This window comes from Manacus vitellinus, unplaced genomic scaffold, assembly GCF_001715985.3.
Source record: "Manacus vitellinus isolate BGI_N305 unplaced genomic scaffold, ASM171598v3 scaffold_33_pilon, whole genome shotgun sequence".
Lineage (NCBI taxonomy): Eukaryota > Metazoa > Chordata > Aves > Passeriformes > Pipridae > Manacus > Manacus vitellinus.
The window spans coordinates 5,745,359-5,770,334 of record NW_021940478.1 but is presented as its reverse complement, the minus strand read 5'-3'; the positions used below and the strand labels follow the sequence as shown (position 1 = coordinate 5,770,334).

The 24,976-nt window shown below is 37.3% G+C and overlaps 1 protein-coding gene across 1 annotated transcript in view; it reads right to left on the bottom strand.

Annotated features, from left to right (window-relative positions):
• The window catches only part of ZCCHC2 (zinc finger CCHC-type containing 2), a 41,273-nt gene that overhangs the window by 1,690 nt on the left and 14,607 nt on the right, over positions 1 to 24,976 (bottom strand). Inside the window, exons 3-13 of the mRNA XM_018076875.3 lie at positions 23,033 to 23,109; positions 20,734 to 20,805; positions 17,409 to 17,521; positions 15,310 to 15,404; positions 12,674 to 12,757; positions 10,734 to 10,791; positions 8,054 to 8,189; positions 6,813 to 6,877; positions 5,873 to 5,967; positions 3,173 to 3,301; positions 961 to 2,469 (exon numbers count right to left, since the gene is read on the bottom strand). Of these exons, the coding sequence (XP_017932364.2) occupies positions 961 to 2,469; positions 3,173 to 3,301; positions 5,873 to 5,967; positions 6,813 to 6,877; positions 8,054 to 8,189; positions 10,734 to 10,791; positions 12,674 to 12,757; positions 15,310 to 15,404; positions 17,409 to 17,521; positions 20,734 to 20,805; positions 23,033 to 23,109 (2,433 nt within the window). The remainder of the gene's footprint in view (positions 1 to 960; positions 2,470 to 3,172; positions 3,302 to 5,872; positions 5,968 to 6,812; positions 6,878 to 8,053; positions 8,190 to 10,733; positions 10,792 to 12,673; positions 12,758 to 15,309; positions 15,405 to 17,408; positions 17,522 to 20,733; positions 20,806 to 23,032; positions 23,110 to 24,976) is intronic.

Below are 24,976 nucleotides of genomic sequence, written 5' to 3'. Positions count from 1 at the left end.
CAATTAAAATGGATTACAAAACCACTACAAGGTATCAAAATGGACATGCTCTTCAAAAGGCACTATCATCCTCCAGTCCTTTTAAAGTAGGTCCTTAGACTTTACCCTGTTTTCTCTCATCTGCTTGCTAGAACTGTAAATTTAAAAAAGATATAGAGCATAGATATAGGACTTGAGCTTTACTGGAAAAATGCAAAGAAAAGATGACCCCCATCAAGGTTCATCTTTCCTGTTCCACTCCAATCAAACAAGTGAAGTCAGAATGGGCACAAGTACAAGAACCAAAAATAGCTTATGCTCAATGCAAACACTGCATTTCCCCCCATTCTTCTGGACGGAGAGAGAAATTGAAGCCATTCCTTTGATTTTCAGTTTCAATTGCTTTCTGCCTTTTTGCTGCAACTTGTCTGAAAAGTTAAATGTATTGCATGATGGGACACAGAAGGATAGCTAATTGTGCAAAGGTAAGCCTTAGTTAGATTATGAAATGGCCAGTCTATTGTTTTTTCTTTAAATTCTCACAAGTTTTAGAAATCCAAGGTCATATCATAGGCAGCAATTGATATCTTTCCCTTTTTGCCAACGAATTCTCTCCAAAAAACCCCCACTGAATGGGAATGCAAAAACTGAAACAACATGCAAGTCTCGACATAATGTCAAAAACAAAACAGTGAAAAAAGAAGGACAATTTAGGACTGGTATCATTTGACTTTCCAGCTTCAATTCATACGCATTTTCAACTTCACGCTGTGAACCCTGTTCCCTTGCACTGTTCTACAAGATTTTCAGGCAGAGATAAGATACTTTGCAGTTTTAGAGCAGGTCACTAGTGCACAACCATTTACACAAAACATACACACGCACGCACACCTTTCTGCAAGACCAAAACCAGCACATTCAGAAAGGTAAAGAGAAACTGCTAAACTCAAAAGCAAGTCCGCTGGGAGTTATCATGATTACCTTGTTGACTGGCCTCCATGGATGACTGCTTACAGTCCTGCGCATAGTGTCCACTTACACCACAATTGTAACATGAAACATTCCCATTCTTCTTGGGTCCTGACCCATTTGTGTTGGCAACTACGTTAGGTGCTGGATATACAGGATAGAACCTCGAAAATCCTGCCATCTGCTGCATACCATAGTTGGCTTGGCTCCCCATCACTGGGTCATGCATAAGCCCATTTGCATATGGAGACTGAGGCAGGAAGAACGGAAGTTGTGTTCCATTGCTTTGATGTGCTTGATTGAGGTAGCTGCCATTGCAAAGTGACGGCAGAGGGAAGAAAGATGGAACTCTGTAGACTTGTCCATGAAGTGGGTTATGATAAAAATAGCTATTAATCTGAAGGCTGCCATTGGTCCCACAGCTACACCTACGTCCACAAGAACCACAAGGACCAGATCCCAACTGCTGCGGAGGTAACATTGTCCCGTTAGTGTTATTATTCCCAACAGCGTTTATGTAGGATGTGCTGTCACTCTGTGCAGTGCTGTGTGTTAGAGCGGGGCTCGGGCTGGGGGCAGGGCCTGGCGTGTGTGTTGGTATTGCAGGAGGAACAGTGGACTGGACCTGACCAACACCTAAGCCAGCGGACTGAGGTGGTGAGGAAGCTGCTCCAGTGTTTAGCACGTTTGTATTCTGGTTGGGCAACACACTGGTAGCATGAGGACTGCCTGGCAAAGCGTACGAAGCTGGTGGAGGTGGCGGTGCTGCTGTGGAGAGACCAGCTGCTGGAAGAACTACCTTTAGATTGGTAGGCTGAGGGATTGCTCCTGGGTTTCCCTCAATGTGAGGCACCATTTGATTCAGTCCTACCACCTGGGATGCAGGTTTTGTGATGGGATCTGTAGTAGGAACTGGAGATCCTGGGAAACTACCTGGATTGTGGACTGGGATAAAGGCAGTATTTGGTGATCCAATACTTAAGTTTCCTGTCGGCTGCTGTGGTCCATTAACTGTGCAACTCTCCGATGATCCCTGTGGAGAGGGCATTTTCAATCTGTGTATTGCCAAATGCAAAGCAGGGCTACCAGGCTGGACAGAATGTGGAAGGAAAGTGGATGGGACTGGCAAAGGGGAAGCCATCAGCTCAAGACGTTTCTCAGGTTCACCGGAGGCGACTGGGCCCATTCCACCAGGCGGGGAATTCGCAGACTCTCTCACTGGCGAGACAGCGACAGGCGTGGTAACGAGCATTCCCATCGTTTTACCATCTGCAGATATGGGTGGTGGGACAACTGCTTCCGGCTTTTGGGCAGCGCTGTGCATCACACAGTGTAAGGCAGGCATGAAGGAAATATGTTGAAACTTTGCATTCAAAGGATCTTCTGAAAGGCTCCCATTTTCATTACTCACTGAAGAGATCTGAGCAGATGATTTGTTCATATTTGATGAACTGACAGCACTGTAGCCTGTAAACCTGGTTGTATTTTGATTCCCAGAGTCCTCAGAATTGCTGTCTGTATCTATGGGTACAAAAGCATTTGTCAGTCAGAAGAATGAATCTCAAGCAATAGAGAATCATGCCCTGGCCTCATTTACCCATATAAAATCTCGTAAGTTTGATGACACGAATGATAGTTAAGTCTTCCCGAACTGTAGTAACTTTGAGATTTTTTTCAATCATCCAAATTAAGCTAGGTCCATCACTTGCCTATATATCCACCTGCCTAACTAGCTACTGTGTCTTTGACTTGTGTGTATCTGCAAATGTGAAGAATAGAACACAGACCGAGTTATGAATTTGCATCTGCCTAAAAAGACATTACCACAGCTTACCCAAATTTGGAAGGAGTGGCGAACTATCAGTACAAAAAGACGGAGCTCTCAGACATAACACACATAATTTGATATAAAACCAGTCCCTTTCATGCCAATGTTTTTCACATTACTGTACTGTGGAAATTTCTCAAGAGAGCTATGCCACTGAGGTCAAAAAATTACTACATATATGTAGTAACCTAAAACTCAGTGGTATTCAAACAGTCCTGCTATTTGCTAGAAGCTGTCAAATCATCCAGTCGTGAAACCCACAAAGTAAAATGTATTCTCTGGCTAGTTCAGAAAAAAAAAAGGAGATAATAAAACTAAAAAACTAATTAAAATTAATACAAGCAAGAGATTAGTCTAGGAATAAAGGCATTTATGCACACTTTCCATAAATACAACCTCTGTCTTTTTCTTCTTCACTATCAAAGCTTTCCCTCCCATCATGTCGTGGACTAGAAGGAGAACTGTAACTTTCAGATGATGTTTCTCCACAAGTGTCATGACCAGATCCAGCATCCAGATTCAGATCTAAAAATAAAAGTGGTCATTTTTATTTTTAATCTCAATGTATGGAAGCAAGGTTATTTTGGTTTGCTCACATTTCATACTAGTTCAGATTTTTGCCTGTTCCTATTTAATGGCATCTGTCCCCCATATTGCTAGCATTTCAACCCCCAGCATTCAGGACTGGTCTTGTCTCTAAATTTGTGATGACTGAATCCCTGGTGTTACAGAAGGTGATACTGAAAATTGATATTTACGCAAAGCAGTGAAAAGAATGATGACCCTTAATGATTCCTGTGATGCTTATATCAGATTGCACTACAACAATAATTTCCTCTGAATGGTAGCGATCAAACATTTCCATTCGAAGAGCTGCAATGCTCCTCGGTCCTACCAGCACAGGCAGAAAGCTAACTCAGCAGGGAACATCAAAACAATACAGTATTTTACAATTCACTCTTCTAGAACAGGCATTAAGCAAACCCTGTCAACAAATCCTGTTTAAAGAAAGAGAGGTGAACTGAAAAAGTGTTGAATTGTTTTCTGATTTCTGAATGGATCATGGGACAGTCATTTGCTGCAAATCAGCTTTCAGAGTCGGTAGCTACCATGGTTTGGCTTTCCAGTTCAGCCTCAGAGGGGAAGAAGAATGACAAATTCACCCTCTCTCAGAATCTATGCCAGACACTAGCTTCAAAGAAACCCCCAAACACAAAACACTGATCGGCGAAATTCCAGCACAAAAATTAGAATATTATTACTTATTTTATGAATTACAATAATAGTTTATAAATAAAATAGTATTTTAAAAAAATTTTATTGCTACTGCAAGTTTAACAGGTTGGGATGAGTCATCAAAAACCTGCCTTAATGTTTCAATTCCTGAAATAATTTCCTTGATTAAACCCGTAACTGGTTAAATTATTTTAACAAGTGCTCTGAATATCTAATATAATCTGGATCCCCAGTCTCAACTTCCAGTCACTGAAAACCAGAGTCTAAGGTGCTGGTCACAAAGCATCAAGTCTTAAAAGTTACCAGTGTAACTAACCCATGCCTCAGAAAAGCTAAAAATAGGGATGAAAAATGGAAGAAAACAGGATGCAGTTAAGAGTTATGGACTCAAAATAGGGCATTTCAAATCAAGCCTGGATATATAAAACTAGGCAGAGATTCAGATTGCAACATGTTTTTTTTTCGTTAGACTATGTCTCCAATAAGTATCTCAAAAGACATTTTAACGTTTATATATAGGTAGAAAGCTCATCTCTGAGCATGACATAATGGCTTCTAGCCTCTGTGGGTTACAGCTGTTTCTTGAACCAGCCAACAGTGATCAGGCAGGCAGTCTCACACCTGTAGAGTGGTGGGTAGTTAGCAAACACAACTACGGTAAAACATTCCCTATTTAACTTTGCACTATGTCACCCGAACTTGCACCACCTCCTAAAGTTATTGTCAGTTCATAAAAGCTTAGTGCCTGACTACAAAACCAGTAATTAATCAGAAATGTACACAGCAAAGTTCTGCTGTAGAGTATGTTTTCTGTTTGCACACCCCTTAATTATAGGTTTGCAAAATTGTTCTGGTTTTGCTAAGTTTGTGAACTGAATTCTTAAAGTTTTAGTCAAATACTGTTTGTAAAAGGTAAAAACACTTGCCCAAAAAACACATCAGTAATTCCAAATGGGATCCACCTGGAACTCTCAAATGTAAGAAGCAGAGAGAAGAAAGAATGAAAGCTTAATCAAGATTGTACCACAAGTGGAAGCAACAGAAAGACAAGGCACTTTTAAGAATCCTTTCAACACTTATGCCAATTACGTGGTGTAGGAAAAGGCAAACCCTTTGTCAACCTTCTGTCATGTAAACTACATGTAAGAGAGGCAAGGCTGCAATCGATATTGTGAACTCAGAAAATATCAAGAAAGCAAAGTCAATGGGTAGACCTTCAGAAATTTGTAATAAAGCTTGGTGACTCGATTTACTAAAGGAACACAAATATAATTTTGTCTTACAACTGACTGATGTACACAAGTTTTGGCCTAGACACTACATTTTGCTGGATTACCCAAACCTGAGAACCCTGCTAGGGCAGCATACACAGTTCTGTGTTGTAGCTCAGTAGTCACTCGGTTTACACACTACAGTTCATCAACAGTTTGCACCAGAGGTTTTTATAAAGGTTCCTCGTGGGCCACTCCCACAACAGATGAAGAAACTAGTAGGCTGCAAAGAGAACACTAATGACAATATAGTGGGGCTCCACACACTCTAGACTGCTAAATTCCATACAGAAGTAGCCCAACAGTAACCGTTTCTGCAACTACTACACCACATAAACCAACTCACAGAGACTTTACTAGTATTTTACCACCTACTTATGAAAAGAGACACACCCTGTGCAACTGCATACGCAAGACTGAGTCTAATGTTCTATACAGCAAGTCAAAGTACAAACTAGACTACCAACATGCTGACTTTCACCAAAACAGATTTAAGACTTGTGATTTCCCCCTTACAGAGGAACTTTGAATAAATCAGCAAAGCTGGAATTCTGTTTCTCACAAACAGTTTGGGGAAAAAACACCTTACCTTTTGCTGTCCCAGTACGGATGTGCTGTGATGCCGCAACTCGAACTCCATTGCTCCTGTTATTCAACCTGCACTCAGTTTTCTTTGCTTTCTCCCTGTGTAAATACTTTTCATTGGTTTTTTGCAAATGCATGGACACAAATAACCTACCATGAATGAACATATAATGTGACTGTAAACAAAAGCAGTGACTCCAGGCCAGAAATGTGTATTTAATAGATATAACATGAAATTTAAATAGTAAACAAATAAGTAAAGGCTGTTGGTGCAATATACCAGGAACTAAGCTGCAAGCAGTGTTATTAAACACTATGAATAAAGATCTAAATAAGAAACAACACAAAAAAGGAAATGGTGCAGCTGATGCCGTACACCAGTCTAGCATAAAAGTATCTGTCTATAGAGTAACAAAATGGCACAAACTCTGAAGTAAGGCAGAGTATTAGGGTGGAAACACTTGCACTTCTCACAGTGTAGGGTTGTGTAGCCCACAGGAAGTTCTGAAGCCCTCTGATGTGCAAATTATCTTCAATAAAACATTTCAGCCAGTTACCACTCACTGCATAATGTTAAATGCTGCTGTCAATCCTTATTTGCTTTTCAGTGTATTTTGGACAGTTTTACAGCCTTTAACTTTCAAATAAATATAAACAAAAAAGGCAATTCAGTATTGCTTAAGAATCTACTTCCACTCCTTCATCTTTTTGCTAAATGACAAGGGATATTTTGAGAAATGAATGCATTCATTTACATTTTCTTTTTCAAGTTACTTCTTCACAGAAAATAAAGATTTTTATGTAGCCTGGTAGTCTGGCCTCACACTACTCCAGTTCTTGTTCCACAATACCAAAAGAAAGCATGTAATTGATTGTAGACTCTCTTTATCAGAGTCAATGCATTACACTCTGTTTCTGGATTACCAGTCACATTGGAAACCTACTTTTCCAGCTGCGGCTTTCCTTTCTTCTTGCTTACTGCAGACAGACTTCGTTTTTCCACTGTATGCTAGACAGAAAATACAAAAATGCCAGTCAAACAATAGAATTTGTATCATGAAAGCCGACAAAAAACCCTTCTAAACCCACAGGACTGTGAGTCCAAGACTAGGGCGTTCAAAAGTGCTATAACCATCCAAACAAGTACTTGTTCAATGCGTCTGGGCCTCTAAAATAATGCACCTTGTCTTGTGTTGTGTTCAGCAAAACACTCAGAAAATTGCTACTTTAGAATTACTACTAGCTGTTAGTAATAACTCATATTTGACAAAGGAGTAAAACTTGCGAAAACTCTGAAATAATATGTCCAAATCGTTGTATGTGGACTTCCTTTAAAAAGAAAAGAACTTTTCCTCTGCTTTAGTAAATTAACTTTTTTCTTGCCTCAAGCTTTCAGTATTTCAGGCTTTGATGCAGCCTACCATTTCATCTTTAGAAGCAAATCTCAATTCATTACCCTGCTTTGTGAAATAAGGAAACTATTTTTGTTTGGCTTGCTATTCCCCACATAACAATCAATAGCCAAATTCTGCATGTAGTATAAGAGTAACATTAAGCAATCCTAACATCCAGGGCTTTTCAGATATAAGCAGTGAGCAACCCTCCTTCCCCCAACTTCAGTAGATTATTTATAAATATTCTTCTCAACTGTATTCACAATGAGATTGAGCACTGAAGAGACACAAATCTCACAAAAAGTGTGTATGCATCTAGCTATTAACTTTTTTCAAAGATTAATACTTAAGTTACCTAAATAACGCAGGTAAGATAGAAAGAAAACATTTAACCTGTTGTAACTCCTGTAGAATTAATACGATTTACTTATTAACACAGTTTCTAGTTTGTGCCTTGCAATAACAGAAATTGCACAGGTGTTCTGAAATCCTCTCTGATGACAATAGGAAAGTGCCTGATTAGAAATTAACATTAGACTTTTCTGACTACTTGTATCCTACTGCGAAGTTTTATTTAATTCATAAACAAAATACGCAACTTTCTGAGACAGTGGAAAGTAATTACAAGGAGTTTTCTAAGCAAGGTAAGTCAGTAGCAGCTTGAACTTCAACACTTATTTATACAATTTTAGCAGGGCTCTTCATCTTTTAAAGCTAAATCTCATAATGTGTAGTGGACAGTCTTCTCAAGTGTCTCAGAATATGGCTTTGAATGAAAAATAGCAACATACCTGGTCAAGTAGATTTGTACAGTGCTCTGGGTGCTGCTGGACAATACAGCTTTTCCTTCTCCAGTCCATTACCCCATTTTGCTCCGAGTGCTGTATGTTAAGGCTATCCAGTGAAGAACATTTTGCACTGCTAGTGCTGCTGAAAAGAAAAAAAAAACCAAACTCAAGTTATGCTGATGCGAACGAACTTGCAGGCTTTTCTTACCAACAGACACATTTTTGCATTAGAAAACCCTTGGAATTTTCAAGCAATTTAAATTACAAGAATTCTTGTGCTCTGAAGTTATACTAAGATCTGAATATAACTGGAGTTCCTTTTTCATTTGTCTACTATAATTTGACACAAAATTCAGAACAACAGAATTTGTAGAGAACAGTAATTGAGAGAAGAGTTTCCTTGGATATTTCTACACACAAGGACACGGGTAAATTTTCCAGATATAAATGTATTTTCAATTCATTTTCTTTCTTCCTTATTGATAATGAAAAAGCTGGAATTACTCTGTAATCCCTATTCAGAATTCATGAGATATTTAAGAAAAAGAGTGCAGTTACCTACAGATCACACTGCAGCTGTGTTTGTTTGAATTTCAAAATAGGCATCTTGCTTTATATTTTTACCTTCTCAGGACTGGTAGTTTTGAGTAGTGCTGGGAAAGGGGAGTTGCATTTGGCATTTACTTTGGACTTTATAATGCCTTCCACTGAAGCTTCGCTCTACAGCAGCCAGTCAGAAGCAGTATTTAACTAGGTCTGCCACCAGTGGTCAACAAAAACTGCTGGAAAAAGAGTCAGGGTTCTGACAGAGTCAGTAGAGCACATGGATGTATAAACTTTTCATGTCTCATATAAAATCATGCCTTACTGACAGGATTAAAAAAAAAAAAGAAAGAGTTAACACTTTTAAATTCTTATCAAAATACTTATGTTGGTAATTGAAAGTGCCTTTTAATTCAAGGCTGTTGGCAAGCTGCTTAATCAAGGTTACTGCAATATGAAATGTTACTCAGTTCCCATGATGGCAGAAATCCAGCTTATTTGAAAGTACAAGACATGTTGAAATTCCAGTAGTTACTTACCAAAGACCTCTGTAAATAAGTGTTCAAACTACTTACAAGATGTACAATAGAATATAAAAAAAATAATTTAAGAAAATGGCAAGAACCCAAGAAGGTCCTAAATGACAGACATAAGCCCCTGATTGAAAAGATGCAAGCCAGGTCACTTTAGAAATTCCACCACATGGAGGTGATTTCACTGCCAAATACGCAGTCATTTCATGGAAGCTGTGATACTATGTATACTTATTTAGTATGTCTGATCTCACTCCTACCAGTAAATTTTTGGACTTTTCAAGAGTAAGGCTGCAATACTGAATGAAAACAAAGGTAGACATATGCACAATGTACCAATGCTATTTGAGATTAACTGCTCCTGACTCTAGACAGTTTCATGCATATTGAAAACAGAAGAGCTTCATTCTGTGCCATTTCTTTAAAACCCATAAGCAGCAGGCACAGATTTTAAGAAGACAGACACGGGAACAAGAGAGGAGTAACAGACCTCTAGCAGTAAAGTAGTAACCCATTTTCCCCTCTTAAACAAACCAAATAATAGCAAGCTAAAGGCGTTTCTTTCACACAACTTTGTAAAAAGGTCTGTCCCTTGCTTTCCTACCTGAAAGATAGATCCTGAACTACAGTCAGCTTTAGTGTACTTCATTATACAATGAACAAAACAATTTCTCTACCAGTAACTACATGCTACTAAGTTTGGATCCTGCACTTACGACTTCATAGTAGGCTGTATAACCACCAGTATAATCACATATTTTGTCAAGATGACACTCTCTTCTTGAAGAAATGTAAGTCAAAAGTAGGACAGTTAAAAAACAAAACAGACACAAACCACTAAGTTGTCCAATTAGTGAGTTCACAAGAATTTTGTCTGTTAAAGATCTGTGGACCTTAACCAACACTGTTTTGTGCTACGTTTATATTCTAATTATTGCAACTCCAGGTAATTTTCACCACAAGATAAATACATTTTACAGATAAATCAACAAAACAAAACTTAAGTCTCAATAAATTTTGTATCAATTTTTTCCCCTTAATTTAAATGAACCACTACACAACTATGTGCAAACATATATAAAGTTTTTGGTCAAAATACATTAATGGGTGAATTCACATTAGACACTTCATAGATCCACTTACAACTGACATAAACCAGCAAGGTATGCATGCATCTGCTAATAAGTAAGGGAAAGAATGGACTCCCTTCTCCTATAAGGTCATCTTTGAAGCTACTTAAGCTTAAAATCCACAGCACTGGAAATCTTCAGTACAATCACGGGGATGTGTGCACATAGGAAAATATATGCCACACAGATTTACACTACTCAACTTATAAACACAAATCAAAACAGTGAAGATTCACAAAATTTGGGGAAATGAGATATCCAAATGACCTAGACCTACAGATTTAGAAATAGGATCATCTGAATTATTTTTCTAATACAGATTAATAACAACGTCACAAACAACAAATAAGACCAGAACACCTCACCCTAAACAAACAAAAACCTCATAAACAAGCTTTAATCTGGACACATACTCTCAAAGCACTAACAAATGAAGTTCAGACATGTAGCATGGTCACATTACATCTTAGTACCTACTTGGCAACAGGACCTTTTCCATTATGTTTCTTGTGAACTGATGTATGTTGCATTACATCTGGAAAAAATAAACAAAGCATAATTTCAATAGCAATTCCCATTTCTTCTTTTAGATCAATCCAGTGAATTCATCTTTCCATCACTACCAGACACATAGCAGAAGACAGCTCCATTAAACAGTGTAAGGCTTAATTTACAGTGCTGAAATTAACAGGTGTTGCATAGAGGACAGATCAGTTCATACAGATGATATAATCAAGACTCTTTACCTTCCATGTCACAGAAGAATGAAACAGAAAGAGAGAAACTATGACAACTGTTAATGTTTGCAGACCTCTATATTTAATCCTAAAGACTAAATGTGTGACTGACTATCACTCAGCATGAAAGAACGGAGAAAGAAAACAGGAATGAGTCAGTAAAAACACAAAATTTTGTAATTTTTTCTGAACTGCTGAAATTATTCTCAAAACTATGTCACACATTCTGAATAACAAAGAAGACAAATCTTAAACAAAAGCATTGCATTCTGAACGTCAAAATTCACTACGCAAGTAAAGCTTTACAAATTACATCCGACTAAAAGGGATACTGCTCCAAGGCCAGACTGGATGGGGCTCTGAGCAACATGGTCTAGTGGAAGGTTCCCTGCCTGTGGCAGGTGGGCTGGAACTAGATGATCTTTAAGGTCACTTCCAACACAAACTATTCTATGATTTTATGAAACAAAAATCAAGAACTTTAGAGACACAGTTTATCCTTTTCTTTAAGGTAATTCTTAGATTTTAACAAAAACAACTTTTCTTAATTCCAGCTGTGATGATCTTAGCATTCTTGGTATCATTTTGCCTGGACTCTTCTCAATGCTACATGTAAGTCCAAATTATGGTTTAAAAATCTAAGGAAAGAAAGTATCATAATTTTTAAACTTCTGGTAACAGTTCACTGAAATGGCACAAAAGGTGTTCTGAAATGCATTTGTAGTTTCACCAGGTGAAGAGATTAATGTATATGAAAGTATGTGAAAAACTACTTGAGCAATTTCCAAATATATTTTAAATTTACTTGGTGTGTTCTTAACTCTGAGGAAGGATATGGCAATAATTTTTTCGTAAGAAAAAGCTGTTCAAACTGCATATGTGGATTACTGACTGCACATAAGATGAACTGCAAACTTATTAGCTATTAACGTGTAACAGGATAAGAGCGCTGTCATTCTGTGAAAGTTAGCGTAAGTTTTCCATGGTCTTTGTTCACCTATCTGTCTCATTTCTCATCTTTTCCACCTACCAGGAGCTTTTACTTTTTTGCTACCAAAAACAATATAAAGCTGGCTTGCTGTTGCTTTCAGAATGAAATCACTGACCAGCCACTAGACTGCTGCTTCCATATATGAACTGTTTTTTAGGTACTGGAAAAGCACCAGCTTTCAGACTGTAATCAACACTCACTACAAACTTATTAACAGCCCACAGTATATAAAAGCAGCATAGGTTAAGAATAAGAAGAGGAAAACCTGAACATTCTTCCTGTGTAAAACTAGAAGCTAAATAAATTTGGCACATTTAAAGCAAAAACAGTCTGCAACTCTTGAAATGCTGCACTCAACTCTGAACCCTGGTAACTGAAAAATAAATAGGTAAAGACGTGAAAAGCTACAAATAATCTTGGCTTAAGTAAATTGTAACATATATCTTCCTGCTTGTTCAATACAGTTGGGAACTTCTGCCTTCAAGCTATCCATGGACACTGCCACTCCTTGAGTTACAGAGGAACCCTCTTAAGGAAACTGCTAGAAGTACACAAAAATTCTTCATTTGCATAGCAGATTTCATTCAAATCTCTCATTTTGTATCAATGAAGAAATCCATCAAGTGTATGATTTCCAGAACTGAGTGTGGTAAAATATCTCAAAGAACCACCTTTGAGTACACAACTACCTTCCTCCTGACTTGAAGCTTCTGAACTGTCCTCCTTGAAGTGTTCTGGTGTCTTAACCGTCTTCAAAGAGGGTTGTAAGTTACCTGCAGAGAATAAAGTTCATGTAGTAACTTTATAGATCTTGAACAACTGGACAGTTCCTGAATGCTTGCACTAAACTGGAAATCAGGGAAATGGAAGACTGAACTTACTGGTTCGTGTGTGGAAACAATTTGAACATCGCCTGCTTCAAAGCAGGCCATCTCTAAGAGTAAAGGTTCTTTAGAGCTACTTTTATTTTGAAGAAAATAGTATTCAAAATAATTTTAAAGCTATGGTGCAATTTCAAAACATCTTGATTGTGGTAATATTAGAAATATTCCTATTATGCTGCACTTCAGATTTTGCTTCATAATTTTTTTGTTTTACAATAGAAAATGGGAGGAGACCAATGATAGTTACAAGCATTCTTCTGCAACAAATTACACTCCTCCATCCTCAAATCATTCACCTGCCAAAAGACACACAGTCTGGGCTAAAGCCTTCTAGTGCCCTTAACACAGTCTTCACACACAATTTTTGCCTTTTCATGCCAGATGGGATGAAAAAAAAAGAAAGAACAATATTAATAGTTTTGCTGGAGAATTACCACTGCCATGCTCTGAAAAAGGACTTAGTTTAATAATGAATCCAATTCTATGAGTCTACTCTTTCCCTCTCAAAGTGGTCCAAGTTACTGCAGGTAAAAGCATCTGAAAGCTGCTGCTTAGGAGCTTGAAACATTCTGGATATTGTCTGCATTGAAGAGACTAAATCCCCAGAGATTATGTTTTAATAAAGTCTGTTGGAATCAAAAGTTTACTCCAACCTGAATAAGTGTCTAAACAACTCATGTTATGAACCAGGAGTGAGCTAATTGATTTCCTCCTTAATGGAACCACAGTGGCATAGTTAAACTTACTGAACATATTCAGTGTGAGATCCCAACTATTATTTAAGGTATAAAGACCTGCCTAGCAGGATTCCAGGAAACCCAAACAATAAACCCAGAAAAACACAGAGGCCGACAATAAAAAAACCCCTCATGAGCCACTTAATTGAAGTGATGTTGGCAACAGGTGGGATGAGTACTTTTGTCTTAGTACAGCTTCTATTAGTCTGAACCACAGGAAACGGGAGTGCGAGCTACCCCTGATGAGTCATTCATGCTTAAATTTACCCCACTAATTCTCTTCGACAAATGTTTTCTTAATATCTAACTCAATGTCAGGGCCCTTTGCGTTGGGAGTTGCATTTGAGCTCAAGCTCTTGGCTGGGGTGCACTGCAGGCACACCTGTGCCAGGCCACGTACCTTGCTGATCCTGTTCTTAACCCTGACCTACTGACTTTTTTTTCTGTCTTCACCTCAGACCTGCCTCAATGCTTTGGAATTGTCTGTAATCACCAGGTTCTTGCCTGCCCCTGGTCCTCATAAAAAGTTAAGCCTAGTGCTTTCTTGTCAAAGAGAAAAGATCGTGCTCTTTAACATTATGACTCTGGTATTTGAAAATTTAAATCATCTTCCATGTGAGTCTTTCCTCCTCTCTGTGAAACAATGAAGTTCTTCATCTTATCTGTCATATGTTCCAGTCTGACAAATCCTCATGCACTTTCATATATCCTATTATTTATTATTAAAATTATCTCATATTCATGATCCCTTTACAATCTGTAAGACTTCCTACAGAATTGCCATTTACCTATTTTACCTTTCCGATCTACCTACCTTGCAGATCATTTCTGCCATGCACTAGTCCAAAAGTCACAAAAACCCCTACAGCTTCCACCCTAATCACAATGCCTCTGTCTCATCATGGAGAGAAATACATTTGTCACAGATCGCACACATCATTTCAAATTAAAGTCAGCTGTCATTCCCCTATTTTTTCCAAACACATTTCAGCAGTCTGTTTGAAATCTCCAACTTATTCAATTCCTTACTAAGATCTTCTGCAACTTCTGAGTCAGTAGCCTCATAGTCAATGCCTTAACTATCATGGTGCATTACACACACTGAAAAAAGAAAAGACTCAACAGAAACAAAGATCACATCCTAAGGCATCCACAGAGAGAAGCCAAGCTTTGGTTGCACAGACAATTTGTAATACCTAAGTAGGTAAGAGGTTCACCAAAGAAATCTCTGCAATGCAAATGCTCAGAATACAATTCTATATATTCTAAAATTAGGGCCATCCCATCACTTATGCACTATGTTATGTACCCCCCAAAAATCTTAGTTTAAATATCAAGACAGATGCTTAATCTACAAAAGAAAACAAAAGCTTGGGTCAGTTCAAGCTTTTTGTTTAAGATATGGTAAAAGAAGTGCCAAACTGTTGAATATACTCAATTCATAACTATCTATTTTAATAGCACAATAGTACAGAGGAAAAGAAAGAAAGAAAAGAACAGAAGCTGATGATACATAGTATGTTCCAATGGTCAAAAGTCTGAGTATCTGCTCAAGTAACTATTCATTGGCCAGGAGTTCAAATGCAAACAGTGGAACATAATGCATCATGAATACAGGATTATGAAACTCTAATTAGGCATGACAGCAAGAATACTTTTTTAAAGACTTTTTATTATATAAAACAGTATTAGGATATTTCTTACTGTGAGTGTGCAAAGATTCTGATGAAATTGATTGGAAGAAGTTGTATACTCTCTGGTTCTGCAGAAAAGCTTGCGATGTATTTGAAAATAGCTGCCTGAAATTTAAGTGAGAGTTTGTTAAACTGTAACTAATAGAATCATCAGAAGAACATAAAAAATTACTACAGTACCATTTAAAAGCAAAATAGGTAGTTCTTAAGAAGTCCAAACATTTCAAATTGTATGTTCAGAATAAACAATGTTAAATGCTACTTCTGAGCTTTGCTGTTCAGTGCTAGTGTAAGGCTGGAGCACAGCCACTACAAGAAATTGGTATGATGATTTATTTGTTTTTTATTTAAAAAGGTAGGTGCTTTGAGCCATCCCAATTCAAACATTATAGCCACTCATAACATTTTATCAAAGAGGAATTTGGACTAAGTCCAAAAGCACTGGACCTTATATTTTAACTTTTTTTTTTTTTTTAAACTGAGAACACATTTAATTTCCCAAAACAATGCACCTCTTTCTTTAAACACATTTATATGGTTAAATAAAAAGCTGAATTTACCTATAATGTCAGTAATTTAATTTCATAATTATTTTCGAGAGCAAAGGGTAGGATTCTCAATATTGCTCTGGACTGGCCTGAGTTTGTTCCCAAGAGGTCAGTGACAAATTCTATTAGCTTCAGATACGACAATAGGCCAAGAATGAATGGTTTGCACTTCCCACACACCAAGGTTTCAGTTATTACTTGCCAGGAAGCACTACTCAGTTCTGTTTCTTTGGAGGAGGGGCAGGGGAGAGCAATTTTTGGCTACTGGGCACATATTTAAACCTCCAAATACGTATATATTTATGCTAAAACTGACACTGAAAGAAAATTAAATTTGTATATAACAATGCTATTCTCTTGAGATTATTCATGTAGCATTCCTGTATACTCACAACATAACTTGCAAATTGTAATTATAGTTGTTTACTATAATACAGTTGGGTGTGTTCAAAGGTTATCTTCAAGATGAGTCTCTTGGGTTCATAATTATTGTGCAGTGAGGCTTCGCAACCTTTCTGTATTACAATACATTCCCTTCAGTAAACCTCTATTTAATAGGTTTATTGATTTAAACCCACTATGTTTATTAGCCAAAACTGTTCACACAGATTTAGTTTTGGATTGACAATCAAGCCAATAAAGACAGACAAATACTACAGATAAAAATTTAAAAAAATAAAAATTTGGGAAGGGGGAGGTTGAGGCACAGAGTGGCTCCATATATTCTTTAACTAAAATATTAGGACAAAATGTTTGGACCCACAGAACATTATGAGTAGGAGTTTGAAAAGCAGTGCCTGATTCTTCAAGTACCCCAACTCAAGAGACAGTGGCTAACATGATGAATAATTTGTTTCCAACAAGGTTGAACAATTCTGACAGAAAAGGACCAACACAACAAGATATCTGTAGCAAACAAACAGAACAGGTAGGCACCCCCAAATTCACATTGCTGTTCTGAGTTACAGGATTTGACCAACATGTCCCACGTCCCAGCAAGCTCTCTCATCACTAAATAGTAGATTATGTGGTATGGGCTATTTTCTGATAAATGTGTGAGCCACTTCTAATATACATGGTTCTTATACACATTTATTACTGTTTATTATATTATCATATATTACTGTTTATTACAGTATCATATATTACTGTTTATTATATTATCATATATTACTGCTTATTCCTTTTAAATTCTCTATCCTGTCATAAAAGTAAAACATATGCACTCAAGTTACTGTTTCTAGTATTTCTAAATGTACACTTGTATAATGGAGGTAATATCCTTGCAGAAGTGCCAATCATTGCTATATAATGCTGCTCAGGACAAATATTTTCGTAAGTGTAAAATTACTTCTAAGAAGGAAGTCAACTAAGTTTAATTAAAGCCTCAATTTCAAGAAAAGAGTAAAAGAGTCAAGAGTATCTATTTCATCACTGCGTTCCCATTTTCTGTGTAAATTGTTTTCAGGCAGCAGAATTTCCACTGTCCGTAGCAGTCATGTAGTTTGACTTCAATCACACCCCAGGTGATGCATTCCAGGCTATTTGCTAAAACATTTACCTGATTATGGGCTCAAGATCAGCATGCCTTCGTTCTTCCCTCTTCTGAAAACCCTGATTTAGTGCTCTTAAAATAGTCTTGTCAAATGCTTCAGAAGACAGTTCCTTTGGGAGCTGAGAAAAAGGTTAATATGAAAAACGAGTAGTTGACATTTTGTTCACTATAAGTCTACATACCTTTTGGTATCAACAAGAAACTCTGTTGTTCCAGTTTGAGTAACATAATTTACAGACCAAAGGTACGACAAATCAACATCATTTAGTTTTGCAGGAGAAACACTTTGCTGTAAATCCTCATGGCAAATCCAGGTGTAAAACTGTTTAAAGCTCTATTTGAAAGAATTACAATCAGAAAATTACCAATACTATGTTCTTTTCCAGAATAGTTTACGGCCTTTTTTGATTAATTTCTTTAAATACTTCACACACAGAAATTAGGTCTGAAAATAACATGAAAAAAAATAACCAAGGAGGACTGAATGCACTGTACTCACTATCGTCGCTTATCTATATAAAACTAATTTAAAGGAACAGGAGAAGAAAGGAGACTGTTTCAGATATGTAATACACTAGACTCCAGTCTATAGTTGCTTATCTCCAGGCAATACAGAGATTAATCAAAAGCAAGTCCCTGTCCAGCTGCTATTAACAGTGAAACTTCTTATCAAAATTCATTATAACTGTTTCCAATACCAGGACTACAAAGTGAGGTCTTCTGTTGTTCTAGTTTGGCAGGCAAAATTCTTGCTACTAAAGAGCAAGTCTATTTTAAAAGAAAAATATTCCCCAGAACAAATTTTTTTCACATTTACAACTTCCAAAATAATGTACTTAAGTACATCAAAGCTGATCAAAGTTGTTCATCTACATTTTTTGAAAAGAAAGTATTTTAATTTTGGGGCAATTAAAAATAAACTGCCATAGCAAAAATGCTTTTTTACTAAGGTTCAAAGCTATTGCTAATGTGGTTAACACCTGCCACCAGTTATCACCACCAGCACAAAGTAATTTACACTAGAGCAGCACCTTCCTCTTGTATATTTGGAATACACCTGATCCAGAGTGCCAGCTGGATATTACATCCTGCTAGTGGTACAACAGCACAGCACTAACTAATCCTTGCACTGAATGCTGTGTCTGATGTAGATAATCGCTTGGTAACATAAATAAAAGGGACCTCTGGAACGGAGACAGACAAGTGCTGTTAGTATTAGATTAGTACAGTGCTATAGTACCTGAAATGTCTTAGATATAAAACCAGAAAGATGGGCTGAAAGCAGCTGTTCTTAACAGACCCTCTGGCTTTAATATGCACCACTGTGGAACTCTGACCAAAGAACTAGTCAGTATTAACTAAAAGGTACCAAAAAGTTCCTGCAGAAGCATGGGAATGAGCAAACCTCCTGTCCTAGTGTTTTGTATGTAAATTTGTCTCTGGAAACTTGTCAACTCTTTTTCTTTAAAACTTTCATTAAGAGGAATGCAATTCCTTCTGTAGTTAAAGATTCAGTTACACAAACCCAAGATTAGGTGCTTAACTTCAGCTAATGAGATAGCCTGGTTACTTACAACTTTATTAATCCTCCACATATGTGGGTAACTTCCTACATGCAAAGAACTTTTCATGATTATCACCTAAGAGAAGGTGCTCTTTAAATATAAAGCATCCAAGTTATCCCATCTACTACCTTACTATTCCCACCAATGCTTCTATTCTGAAACAATTTTTACAATTATCTTACTTCTATCACAAGCAACTTTGGAATTTGCCATGAAGTATTTTGACCATTCATTTCTGTCCCTAGGAAATGAGCATACTACTTAACAATGCCATGCAGACTGGAAGCAAGAATAACAAAAAGGCAAAATGCAAGTGCATATGAAGTGGACAGCATTTGTACTTCATGTTTTTTAAAGCAAGGTGTTAGTTTTATCCTGCTTTACTTAACAATTCTCTCTTCTATATTTATGGCTATCAAACCAAATATATTTTTCAGCTCTGCACTTTCTACACAGAACACCTTGGGAAGCTCATAGCACTTGTGGCTGTCTTCCTCTTGTTCTGCCATCTCCTATATATCTAGACTCTGCACATAGAACACTCTACACCTGTCAAACAGGACAGCTCTGCAACATTCTGGATCCTATCTGTTTTTCTGGCTCCTCCTCCTGGCAGCAAGTAGGTTTAGGAGATCCATTTCAGACACTGGTGTTTGTATTACACAGGTAGGAGAACATGAGGCATGCAGCTGAATGCTCATGCCAGAGCTGCACAGGATCCTGTATGACAGTCCTGCTTTCAGGTTTCTCTTCAGGAGCAGATGCATGTATCCTCTGTTGCAGGATAACCCATCTGCAACAACACATGCCATCCCTAATTCAAATCCTCACAAATCAAGCTCTGGGAACTCTTGGAACTAGATATTCCAACCGGATTAAAGCAGTTGTGAATACTCACTGCTTCATTTCTACGAAGCCTGAACATAATGTTGATTATTTAAACAGTGAACAAGACAATGACCTTTGTACAGTCACTGGTTTTCCACTTGCAATTAACACTGCAGTTAAGAACACCAGATGCCACCAAAATATACCCAAAGCAGAGCTTTCATTAGTGCCCAGAAGAGTTTACATATAGAATTTCCCAGAATAGGTGGGACCCAAAGTATTAAACACTGGCAATGAAACATGTAGTCGGAGATCATTACGCAGATGGGGCCTGCACATGGCCTATGCACACAAATGCATTCCCTGCTTGGGGCAGGGGGGAAAACAATGGAGAGAACTTTTAGGTTTTTTAAAGCACACACAGGCGTATATAGTTGATAGATTTTCCTTGAATTTAACTCCTTGTGATGGTGAATAGGCCTGTCTTTGTTCTACTGAAGAATACAACAGTTAAATTACAATCTGTTATGCTTATGGCTCTGCCTCACTAATTAAAAATAACAAATGATGCTCTTAAAGGTCATTTTAACGGACACAGGAATAAGCAGACAAGTATGTACCGATACATGAACTCTGTGGGGAGTATTAAAAACTCATCTGATAGCTTTATGGTAGTTCAATTAAAACTGTAAGAGCCATTTCAGATGAGACAGTATCCTCGTGGGAAACTACCCAAATCTTCTGCAGAGTTGCTTCTTCTCTCAAGATGCGCCATCACAATATACATGATTTAAATGGTTAATACAATTGACAAGTACAAAAATCTGCTAGCGTGCTTTTGCTTCTCTAATTACATCCCAGAAATCACAGCTCTCCTAGGCCACTTCTGAAGTTACAAACTTCATGCGTAAACACTACTTTTATATTTCAGTACATACTTTTAGCAGGAATTCCTGAAGCTCCTGGTGTGTTTTTGTTACACATGTTACCGAAAGATCAGACCAGGTTACCTAATAAGGAAGGAAAAGAGAATGAGAAAAGTTTCTTTTTCCAAATATCATACCAATTCGCTGATCTGAACATTTCCATAATTCTGACAATCTCAGGATAAGAGATAACACTTGCAATTAGGTAAATACCAGGCAAAACAGGGATAATGGTGTACTTTTTCAGAGACACATACTTATTTTGAGTGTACATTTTAGGCTCACTTTCACGTTATTTGTGGCTAAAGGGAGCATGAAAAAATCCAGGGAAATGCAATAAAGTCCCTGAGGATTACTGACTCAGAAAGAAGCCAGGCAGAAGGCTCTGTAATTACAGAATTTGTATCAAACAGACATTACTAACCACAAAAAACAGCTACCAGAGAAAAGGACTGTAGGTCAGATATCTTGGATTGAGTTCTCACTACCATTATCAGGAGTCAAAACGAAAAAACAAAAAAAATCTGTTTATATTACTTATAAAATAATTTTATCTGCCTCAGACTTGAATCTTACACAGTCATGTACAAGTTGTAGACTACAAGTCCTAAAAAGTAGTGCAAGCTACTAAAGAAGTTACTCAAGAATCAGACATAAAATTTCAGTAGCTTATTGTTCTGACACAACATGTAAGTAGTAAAACAGCACCTTCACATGCATATTTTGACAAAAATAAGTAAGCTTGGTTAGATGAGTGCTGCCCAGCTTTAAGCCCACTTCTGGGCTAAAGATTCCGATTAGTGCAATGAGAGTGGACATGAAAATTATAAACATTCATTTACTCCCAAGAGTGGACAGAATAATGTCAACCACTAACTGCCTTCAACTTAGTCCCCAGCAATGCCAGCTACCCTCAGTGCCCTGCAATTGTTGTTATAACCTTAAAAAAGCAGTGCCTGGATAAGCACGAAATGGTCTGTAGTGAGGAGCACAGTATATACCTGCACAGATGAGGAGAGAAAATTCTTTCCTTAAAGAACTGAGGAGTTTCAAGATTACTGAAATACTTCCCAGAATATCTCCACATTCCCCCTTTAACAAAGAAATTCAAAACCATTGTCAAATCTGTCTACATGCTGAATTTTCAAAAGAGTGAATACTGATAATCCATATAGGATTTCTGTACAAACTTCTCCTATCTACTATTTTATTTTTCCTAGTAGTCACTTTACAGACTATCTGGAAAAAAGATCTCTGACAAGGTTGAAATATTTGGGCAGGTTAACCTTAAAGACTTTGAAGGCTACATTCCGCATATTACTGTCCTCAACAAAAGAAGTGTGCATCCATTTAGAGAATACAATACCAAACTCTGGGATCAACACATCAACTGTCAGCTCAAAATGGCTTTTTTCTTTTTAAGTTTGCCTCTTTAAAGATCTCCAGTAACCCATGTCAAATGGCCAGTTACAATGTTTGATGTAAACCATTCTTTTTTGGATGAAAAAGGGGAACATTTAGTTTTATCTTCAAATCTGGTATACTACCAGACTCGCATCTACTGGTAAAATGACTCATAATGTTAATCAGCCCTTATTAAGAAAATTACTGCTTTGATTCAATTAGAACATCACCACCAACAGCCTTAGCAGCTATTATTTAACACCTACAGTCTTTAATACCAGACCTCAATACCGAAAGTTTCTCTTATGTACTATTAAGCAGCAGCATTTCAGTTTTAAAATTCACCCACTAATTGTTTCACATGCTGCCCTTAGCTATTACAATACATGAAGACAATACGAGGTAAGCCTTCCAGTTTGTGGCCACTTTCCAGCTTGTTTGCTTTTACCTAAACAAACAAATAAATGAACCGATTCCCAGTTTTCTCAAAAAGCACAAGAGCCATCCTCGTATGGTAAACATCCAGAAATGAGATCAATGATGACCATATGACTCCAAGCAATATATACAGCTGCAGATACAAGAACTGTGCTCCTATGCCACTTGAGCAAACGACTGACTAGTGTCAGAAATCTTACGCTGATTAGTGTTAGAAATTTCACACTGAAGCCAAGTTTCCTGGAATGGTATCCCATGCCCAGCTATGGCTGGTGTTTTATACCTTCCCACCTTATGCCCACAATTACATAAAACACCTGATTTGCACACAGAAATCAAAAGAATTATAGGATAATTCAAAGAATCTCAAAATTGCCTTCTCAGCTGGTATTTGAAAGAAGCTGTATGTATTTATGGCACATAGATATCACGAAGACAATTACTTTAATATTCAAGGTTATTTGCTTACTTTGAATGTGTACTCCAAATGTTTGTCAGCCCTTTTTCTTGGTACTCCTTTCAGGGTTATCTTCTCAATGTGTACAGCTGAAAGAAAAACACCTTATTGTGCACTCCAAAACAAGAGTCTGAAAATGTTCCCTACTTCCCCAGGCACTCTGAACACGCCTGTAAGCTATTTCCTGACTCACGCAGCCCTACTCTTCTTCAGGAGCTGTTTCATGGTAACAAACTGCCGCAGGGCAGGTAGAACCTTGTTCTCACAAGTATTTCCCTGGCCTAACCAAAACCTATTCAGTGAAGATCACGGGACTCTGTGCATTATCCAAGAGCTTATTTAGACCAAAAGTCACATAACTACAACAATGTAACCACTATAAGTGAAAAGACAATAAAGAAAGTCAAATTGCAACTTTATTCAAGAAGTAACAACCGCTGAGAAAAGCGAGACACAGCATCTTCTACACCCCCGTTTCTGAAACATCGAGTACTAATGAGAACAAACTAAGGCCAAATAACTACATTTCTGAAGGGCACTTAGGTGAAAGGAAAGAGTTGGGGAAGGCCTGAATAAGACAGAAATAGAGTGTTGGCAAACAGAAAACAAAGAGAAGAAGCATAAGGCTACTACAATCATACTGTAAAGAGTTTCATTAAACTCAACTGAAGTGGAAGAAAGGTACTCTGAGTATTTGCTGCTTTAACATTCTCTCCCCATAGCCTACTCAGAAATAGGCAAGTTCTGGCTATGACTTGGCAAGCAGCAGCACCATACGGCTTTCAGGTCCTGGAGATTTTCTTGCAGGCACACAACACTGTTTGGGTAATACTCCATATAAAAACCCTTATGTGGCTGAGGTGAGCTTTCCACTTTTGGTGCTATGCTGGCCAAAGAATTCAATAGAATTTTATTCCAGTACAAGCCTGAACACATCTTTACATGTAAAAAAATTTTATTTAAAAACAGCTCACCTGTGCTACACCATCAGTGCTTCCTTTCAAAGCTTTCAAGATTTTTTGGAGGGAAGTGGGTTGTGTTAATAGCTAATGTTTTCCTTTCAGGTTTTACCTACTATTTTAAAGTAGTTTTTTGGGAACTACTCATAACAACAATATCTAAAAAAACCCCAAAAACCTCCTGTAAGCATACGTTACAAAGCTTCTTCTTGGATATTACCATGTAATATAAGGTAAACATTTCTTACTGAATTTTGTTGAAGTTACAATTAAAGTCTCATCCCCATCAAACATGCCATTTCTAAGAGAACTAAATACTGGCAATTTCCTTAAAGGAACAATAAGCCAGTATATAAGCCTAGTGATAATGCTGCGGCTTCCAATTCTGTCAGCAGAGAGACAAATACTGAGTGTGCTGGTATACACTGGTAATCCTCTATCTGGGAGTTAAGGAACTAGACAATCATTTCATTTTTAGCAGTTAATGAAGATTAATTATTACAAAGCAAAGAAATCTGATATGAGCTAAAGATGCCAAACAGTAACATACATCAGTGTTCTATGAAAAGACAAATGTTTAGTGACCTTAATTTTTACCTGTCTGGTATAGATTAAAGTGCTGTTAGAAGGACCACCATGTAATGTGAGTTTTGGTGCAGTAAAATTTCTTAATGGCTAATGTTAAAATTAATACCACAATTCATATGCATAAGTTAATTAAAAACTTGATTCCCATGACTGGAACTGAGAATAGTGGTTTAAATTGCATTTCACTACATGCATATATTTAGCATACATAATTAGGAATCCAAGACTATTAACATTCCCAGACAGGTTTTATTTCTCTAATGAGACTGTGCTTATTTTAAACTATTGAATGTTCTCAGGGCTAAAAATTTGTGCTCAGGTATAAAAAAATTATATCACAATGTAGTATCTTCAACTGCCTTAACTTCTTTATGTTGTTCTTGCACACTTCATTGTAATATGCGATACA